This window comes from Hylobates moloch, unplaced genomic scaffold, assembly GCF_009828535.3.
Source record: "Hylobates moloch isolate HMO894 unplaced genomic scaffold, HMol_V3 SCAFFOLD_1, whole genome shotgun sequence".
Classification (NCBI taxonomy): domain Eukaryota; kingdom Metazoa; phylum Chordata; class Mammalia; order Primates; family Hylobatidae; genus Hylobates; species Hylobates moloch.
Window position 1 is genome coordinate 223,115,729 of NW_026652276.1, and position 8,837 is coordinate 223,124,565.

At 43.5% G+C, this 8,837-nt stretch overlaps 1 protein-coding gene across 1 annotated transcript in view; it reads right to left on the reverse strand.

Annotated features, from left to right (window-relative positions):
- Positions 1-8,622, reverse strand: part of LOC131384031 (maltase-glucoamylase-like) — a 9,713-nt gene extending 1,091 nt beyond the window's left edge. The window contains exons 1-9 of the mRNA XM_058442721.1: positions 8,532-8,622; positions 8,171-8,267; positions 7,325-7,437; positions 5,903-6,028; positions 4,632-4,760; positions 4,266-4,376; positions 3,878-3,940; positions 1,563-1,697; positions 704-791 (exon numbers count right to left, since the gene is read on the reverse strand). Of these exons, the coding sequence (XP_058298704.1) occupies positions 704-791; positions 1,563-1,697; positions 3,878-3,940; positions 4,266-4,376; positions 4,632-4,760; positions 5,903-6,028; positions 7,325-7,437; positions 8,171-8,267; positions 8,532-8,558 (889 nt within the window). The 5' untranslated portion in view covers positions 8,559-8,622. The remainder of the gene's footprint in view (positions 1-703; positions 792-1,562; positions 1,698-3,877; positions 3,941-4,265; positions 4,377-4,631; positions 4,761-5,902; positions 6,029-7,324; positions 7,438-8,170; positions 8,268-8,531) is intronic.
- Positions 8,623-8,837: the final 215 nt, after the last annotated feature.

Below are 8,837 nucleotides of genomic sequence, written 5' to 3' on the forward strand. Positions count from 1 at the left end.
AGTCCTGGCTGTGTCACTCTCCATCTCCCCAGAGACATGAGCACAGCGCCTCCAGCTCTGAGCTGCAATGGCACCTGCTGTGTTTCCAACATCAAGTTCACTGAAGAAAGCAGAGGTGTCAGGAAGAACGTACAGCTGTCAAACACTACATGACAGGCTCTGATTTAGGCTTTTGACTTGCCAATTATATCCATAATTCTACGAAGAAGACCACATTATCTGTCCTCTACAGTTTAGCAAACTGAGATTTGGAAATATCGCATAATCTGTGAAAAGTCACAAAACTCCTAGAGAGAACAATTCCTGAAGCCAAGATATGAACCCAAGTATAACTCCAAAGTCCATCAGCTCCATGATAAGGGGAAGCCAGTAATTTCCACTCACTGATGACACAAGAAATTCTTGTGATGGAATTCACACGAGCCTAAAAACTAAGAAACCCAGCTGTGAGAACCCTTTGTGCCATGAGCTCTGCTAAGTGCTTTCTGGACAAATTTCAAGTAATTTGCTCCGTGAATCTAGTCACTTGCACATGCCCGGCTGGGTAAAGCGAGTGCAGAGCTTTTGTCTCTGGTCCCCAGTAAACCACAGCAGCCATGAGGATGTGCCCTGAGCTGTGAGGGAACACCCCTGGCCTTGGGGCTCCTCCAGTGTAATCCTTCCGGTCGTAGCTCTGTCAGCCAAGGAGGCCAAGGCTTCTTACGTGGCATGTAGGGAGGGTGGTTCAGAGAGGCGTCCCTGCAGCCTGGAGAAACTGCCCCATTCACGAAGCTTGCTGGTTCATTCATATCCTACAAATGCCAAACACAGACATACCTCACTTTTTAAGATAATTACATCCTGCCAATTCTGAGCCAAGGAAGCAGTGAATAAATTGTTCAATGTCCAGTAATCCCTGTAGATGCCAGCCCTGGGAGCTTCATCAAATCCTGGTGAGAACTGGCTAGAAAGATGACTTCACTCCTACAGAATGACTGGCTAGAGGGTTAAAAAAATATATCTCTTTCCAGGTGGCTGTGAGGCAATCAAATTTCCAAGAAATTCCAAGTAAATTGCCTCCCAGGTTTTTTTTTTGGTTTTTTCATTTTTTGAGACAGAGTTTCGCTTGTTTCCCAGGCTGGAGTGCAATGGTGCGATCCTGGCTCATTGCAATCTTTGCCTCCTACATTCAAGCGATTCTCCTGCCTCAGCCACCCAAATAGCTGGAATTAGAGGCATATGCCACCACACCCAACTAATTTTGTATTTTTAGTAGAGACGGGTTTTCTCCATGTCGGTCAGGCTGGTCTCAAACTCCCAACCTCAGGTGATCTGCCCACCTCAGCCTCCCAAAGTGCTGGGATTACAGGCATGAGCGACCACGCCTGGTCCCGCCTCAGAGGTTTTACAGTAGGAGCGTCAGGTCTATCAGGGCTGTTCCTCTCCTGAGAGGATGAAGTGTCTGATATGTCCAAAGTCTTCCTTGGACAATGACTATCCTCTTGACTGAAGGTCAGTGGTACATGTACTTAGGCACACAAAGATAGACAATGCCACAGGTATACAGACACACACACACTTACAATCCACATGCCATCAAACTTCAAGCTCCTCTCTGGATTCTGTGGATTGTTGTATAGTTCTTCTATTTCCCTCTTCCACCACTTGGCAGTTGAATTACGGAAAAAGTCTGGGAAGGCCACATAAGCTCGATATAGCTATAAAAAATATATAATTTCTTTGTCCCACACAAATATCTAAGACAGAAAACAGGCACTTACTGAGAATGCAACTCGCACAAATACTTGAACTGCATGGTGACAGATGGCCTGAATAGGGCCTAAACAATGTTATTAACTTATTAGAGAAGTGTAGAATGAGAGGAGAAATTAGTGCAATTTGCACACCTTCCCAGCATTTGGAAAACATCCTAAAACTGTTCTCTTCATATACACATGGATGATGACAATCAATGACCCAAACTAGTGACCTCATGCCCAACCCTCAATGTCAGTCCTGCCATTTCCTTAGCACTCCTCAAAGACAAAGCCAGGGAGAGACTGCAGACATGAGATGCATGGTAATAGGTTAGGAAGAAACACCCAGGGACTCCCTCCTATTATCATTCCTACTGAGAGAGGGGAGGAAGGAATAAGATTACATTTCAGGATATTAGACCAGTACACCTCAGTGTTTTCTACAATTTCAGAATCACATGACAACTACAGCTGTGTGGAAGATAAATTGAGAGGACTTAAAGAGGACGTTTCGACTTCCCCTTATTTTCCTCTTCCCTCAAATAATAAAAGCAGTGTTTTTACTTTAACCTGAAAGATTCAAGATACAACTTTTTAACTATATTATAGATTTTTGAGAGTAAGAAGTTTGTTTTATATTCTTCTGAGTGATATTTATATTGCCCACAATGCTCAGCTTAGAACCTGGCATAAAATAAATACTCAGTGTTTAATAGTGGGTTCACACCACTTAGAAGCAGCAAATAAATGTCCATACATTTTAATATACTCATGTTGTTTGTTATGGAACATTACGGTCCTTTGTATGTCTCAGTAAATAGCCTCCACTATGCTAACCACACCATTATAAGAGTTAAAGAGCTAAAGAAGGCTGGTGAGGAGGGTGGGGGAGGCAACAGAATGAGCACTTGGTCTAGGGGAGCTCCAGTTCTTATACACCACAGATAAAAGGCAGGTAGGAACTCAGATGTCTAGATAAGGGGCAGAAAAAGGAACATAAGAAAACAGAAACAGATCAACCTGCATGGGTCTGGCTGTCAAGGATGTGAGAAGACAGTGGGTCACATCATGGAGAATCTTGAGAGAAGTGGGCATGCCAGGGATGCCTTTTGTTAGGAAATGGAGGTAGAAGCCACGAAACCTGACAAAGAGAAACTTTCACCAGAAACACAGAGCTCCAGATCAGGCAGGGTTAGAAACAATGGGATGGGTGGGGGTTGGAGAATTAGAATAAAGAGATTATCAGCCACATCTGAGTCAGAATTGTATCCCATATGGGGTACACGTGGGGAACCTGGCCAGCCATGATGTAAGAAATTCCCTAAGTACTGCTCGGATGACCCCTTCCAATTTCATAAAAATGTTCTGCCGTTCTCCAAGGTGCTGGCTTTGCCTGTCCATATTCAACTCTTGCCTTGTGGCTTCTGCCTTCACTTTCTCCACTCTCCTGTAAGAAGCCATGTATTCATTCAAGCAAGAAATGCTTAGTCAATCAGGAAAAAGATTCAGGTCCAGAACCATGGACTACTTGGATCCATTACAAGCAACAAACTGTCCCCAGGAGAGAGCAAGTTTTACAATAAGGCTGGAAACTGAGAGGTAAAAGCAAAGTTGAGAAACCCAAGGAATGATGGGGCTTGGGGCAGGACTCATAAATATGAAGATGGAGACACCTGTTCATGGGGAAAAAAAAGAAAGATATACAAAGAAAAAGACCTAGTCAGTCTTCGAGGGTTGAAGACTGTTTAAAAGGGATAACCAAGGCAACAACAGTAAGTATAACAGTTCAGAGAAAAGATAGCACTTCTAGGAGGTATTGACCAGTGGAAATTTCTTCGGCCTTTGGAATCTGACAGCCTTGGAATTGAAATCACCACTCTGTCACCTAAAACTGTGGACAAATAATTTAAGCTCTCTGGTCTTAAATTCCAAGGATAATAATACATATCTACATCCCAGTGGCCAGTAAAGTATTACTACATATAAAGTAATGGGCATACAGACTGACACCCAAGACACATCCCCTAAGTGTTTCTCCCTTGCCAAGCTCATGTCTACGGTACAGGCATATCCACAATCCCAGGAACAGCTGCCCCTGCTTAGAAACCCTGACTGCACCCAAATTTACAAAGACCCTTTACCTCCACTTGACTGTCCCAGTCTAGAGACCCATTCACAACAACATCAGGAAAATCAGGCCAGACCTATGGAGAGAAACACGTTCAGTAGCAATGCACTAGACAATTTCCCTTACATGGTATTTCCTAAGAAATTATTAGATAAACCATGCTCCTAGGAGCAATAATACTTTGACTATCACGTAGGATTGACATAAAAGTGAATTCCATAACACGTTACATTACCTTAAAAGTCGTTAATTGTATCAACAAATATTGATTGAGGAAAGGAGAGCTTCTGACCTCAGATCCCAAATAGAAAAGGCCAAAAATGACATACACAGGCGTGTGACCCACTAACAGTGACCCACCCTCAGGCTAGGGACTAGTGGATCATCGCTTAGGACCATACCTTTCCCCAGACAATGTCTCCATCATTTGGGTATTTGATGAAGACGTCATCCTCTATGCCCCGAGTGAAGGCAGGATAGGGCTGTGTCTCATTGCCAGAAATGGCTGGATCCTGAAATCAAAGCATAAGTCAGCTGGGAAAACCAAAGCCACAGAATGAGGAGAAACAGAATGAAGGAGAACTGCTCCAGGGTGAACTCACTGGCTTCTACCTGCACGGTAGAGTTTCTGTGAGTCCTGGGAAATACACATTTCTTACTGCACTTCAATTTATCTACTTGTAACATAGAAATAAAGCATAATGCTTTCTCCACCAAAGCCCATACCTGCTCCCAAACAGAACGCACACATTCACATCAGGACTAACCAGAATGAGGATGACCCGCATCCCATCAGCCTTCATGCGATTGATCAGAGCTGGAAACCCAGCAAACTTGGGGCTGAGGGTGAAGTCCAGCTGCCGCTCCATGTAGTCGATGTCTGAGTACTGCACATCCTGCGGGAGGACACGGGGAGCTGAGTGGCTGCCGCTGTACACGCCCAAGCTTTATAGGAGAACAACCCTTCACCACCCCTGGTGGAATTCCAGACAGATTCTTGTTGATGCTTTCAAATCCCAGCTCTGCCATTTGTTAGGTACAGGTGCTGAGAAATTCACTTAATTTTTCAAATGTTCAGTGATAAGATAGAAAAAAATCAAAGTCAGCATAAAATAGGATGAGAATGTTTATCTAGCATGGCTATTCTGAGGATAAGAAAAAACAGTGATTTGGAAAGTGCTTTGTAAATTGCCACTATCCGGTGTGATTGTGATGACCTCCCCCAAGAGGCTGCCCCTGGTATCAGTGGTTCATGTTTAGGAAAAATACAGTTAATTATCCAGGGCTAATGGTAAATCTACTACAAAACAAAGCAAAGACATATAGTTGCTTTGGAATACGGAATCTTGAGCGTAATCTAACACAACATTCTTCCTGAGACTGTAATATTGCATTTCACTATCCACTAACGGAAACACTACATTCCACTAATGGAACAATTGTAAACAATAGAAAAGTGGGATAAAATTAAATATGGGATGGTTCATGGGATCAATTATCTGATGATTTGGTTCCCTCCCATCCTCCAGTGAAGGATAAGGTTTATTTCCATATGTATGTCCTCTGGAAGCCCATCCCAGGATCTGTTTAATCCATCTGTTATTAGCTCAGAGCTGATGCAGGAACTGAGGTTGTATTCACATATACAATTGTCTGATTGATTTGTGATTAGTCTTTTCAAGAATTAAGTAAAAGAACTGTGGGATATTATTTATTCTTATGAAACCAAGGACTTTTTTGACTACATGTTTTGAAGTCATGTGAAAGAAATGGAAGGAAGCACAGGAGAGCAGAAAGAGCCCTGGAGCCAGCCTATCTCCCACTCTGGCGAGTCATGGTGAGTCTTGAGCTGTCATCTCTGGAAGATGGAAACAAGTGCCCTTACCTATATTGCCGTGCTGGGGTGAGGCTAACTGTGATATTGTCTGAAAAAGAACATTATGTCTTTATAGAATCCCATAAACATTAGACAAATGAACCCAGACACAGAGGCACCTGGGTTAGTTTTGAAACTCCAGAGCCATGACTGAGAACGTACATAAGGGATCTGGGCAGCCACCATCTCATCATACAAGCTGGCGATCTCAGAGTCGTTCTGGTAGCCATAGCGACACAGCTGGAACCCCAAAGACCAGTAAGGTACCATCACAGGCTGGCCAATCAACTAGAAAATAGACAGAAAATATTAGTCTTCAGAACAGAGGCACCAGATTGAAGTTTTACGTCAAGTAATAAGAATATTTTTTCCGTGCCCCAAGCTAGTCAACTAACTAATTGAAATCCAGACCAAAACGGACAGGATATACAGCCACTAGGATACTTGGAGAAAGCTTTCTGCTAGACTTGAGCTTCTTCTTAAAAATTATGGAAAATCTGATGTTACTCTATTCCTAGAGACACTGTAGGTAACTGGTTAAGAAGCCCAGAATCAGAGAAAAATGCCTGCCTTAGATACAGCATCCAATCCTGCTAGCTGTGTGACCTTAGGCAAAAATTAAGTAATCTCTTAGTGCTTCAGTTTCTTCATCTGTAAATAACGGATAGTAATAGCACCTGCCTCATAGTGTTTCTGTGAGGCATGAATGAGTTAATATGTGTGAAGTGCTGTAATATGCAGCAAGTGATAAATCAGTGATGTGCCCTTGGTAGTATATAAGTGTCTGTTGTTGCTGCCACAACCACCATGGTCACCATCACCATCATCACTGCCACCATCATCACTATTTTCACCATCACCACCAGTACCACGATCATGCCCCACCACCATCATTACCATTATCACTATCCTTCACTACCATCACCACCACCCCGACCACCACCCCAACCACCATCCCCCCATCAACACTATCATCACAACCACTATCACGAACATCACACTCCTTGCACCACCTCACTGTCACCACCACTACCACAACGACCACCACCATCAGCATCATCACCATCACTATGACAAACACCATCGTCAGACCCACCCTTGTCACCATCACCACCACTATCACCATCATCATCACCAACACATCCATTACCACCACCCCCACCACTATCATCACCATCACCAACACCACTACTACCACCATCACTATCACCATTCCCACATCACTATCACCACCATCAGCCCCTAGCACCATCATTATCACCATTCCCACATCACTATCACCACTGTCAGCCCCTAGCACTATCACCACCATCAATACCACAACCACAAATACCACCACCATCACACTACTATCACTACCATCACCACCACTAGTACCACTATAACTTCTGCTATTCTGCAATGCTTACAGAGGCTATAAATTTAATGGTAATTAGAATGTATTTATTTTTGTTATTCTATAATCTCTCTCCAAGAAAGACCAATATTTCCAGTTATCAACTGAGAGTTATACTAATGAATGTGGGCTCTGGCACCCAGGATGTGCTGTATAAGTACTTGATAAACAATTGGATTTCCCCCTACCTCCGTGTACTGCTGGGTGACAAGCTCTGGAGTTGGCCCCAAGAACACATAAAAGTCCAGAACTCCCCCTGTGGTACGGTATGTCAAGGCAGGCAGGGGCTGGAACGTCACATCTGAAAATGAAGAAAAATGCTAACCCAGCTGGAAACTTTCCATGTCACGAATCAGCCCTGAAATCCACACATTCTCCATCTTCCTGCACCCTCCCTATCACAGAGTGGTAAGAGCAGGCATTTTCTATCAAACTCACACAGAACTGAAGAAGATCAGTGGAAGTCTACAGGTCCCATTCCTGGATTTGATTCTCTTTAGGGTACTTTACTATATTTTGTCATTCTACTCTTATAAAATTATTATTTTTTACATTTCAAGTTTTATGTTAGATGAAGAGATACATGTTCAGGTTTCTTACATGGGAATATTGCATGATGCTGAGGTTTGGGGTATGGATCCCTCACCCAGACAGTGAGCATAGTACCCGATAGGTAATTTTTCAATGTACCATACACCCTCATACCCCCAGACTAACTTCTCTGACCCATAGTTTTAGCCTAATTCAAATTATATAACTGGCTCCCACGAGCTGACCTCCAGGATATTTGGGACCCATGTGGTGTTACTATCCCTTCTGATGTGATTTATACCAAAATAAGAGTTGGGTTAGATCTTCTTATCACATGATACTAGACTGAAATAAACAGAAAGGCTAAGCACAAGAAAAAATAAACACCAATGCCTGTAAAATGAAAATTTTGAATTCAAGGAACAGTTAGGCTAAACACATACTAAACTGACTCAAGCATGATTGGTATCCCCCCAAAATAAGGGAGGTGCTGATGGCCTTACCCATGGCATTGCTGTTCAGCAGGAGCACTCCATGGGCACTGCCGTCCTCCTCCAGCCCCATGTAGTAGGGGTGGACACCATAGGAATTCTTCTTGTACTGGGGAGTCATGGGGAGAAGAAGTAGGAGTTTAAAAGACATTATGCCTGAGAAAGAAACTCAACAAAAATGTGCTTGCTAAGATGGGTCTAGTTTTCTCCATGAAATAAACTAAATACATGAAACAAAGGAGCCTGGGAATTGGCCCACTCGCCTAAAAGCAGAATGTGATGACCAAGTGGAGTTTGGGAAGATGAAGCCCAAAGCATGCGCAGTGTGGGTAGAGAGAAGCAGAGACACAGATCCCAAATGCTCTGTCCTTACCCCTGGGGGCTGGTCTCGGGAGAACATCCCCCAAGTGTGCCACTCCAGGTCTCTCCTATAGGACGTGTGCTCAGTTTCCCCAAAGCCGTAGAGGTACTTGGAGGGGAGGCGGGTGGAGATGCGGATAAACATGTCATTGAAGGTGAAGCCAAGGAGCTGAGAGTCCCAACTGAAACGCAAAAAGGCAGATTTGAAACAGAAAATGGGCTTTTCTCTCTGCTTCCAGCAGCTGACTTTTCAAGGACAACAGAATGCTTGATTCCTACTCAGAAACTGTTCATCTCCCAAACAAAACAGAAACTCAAT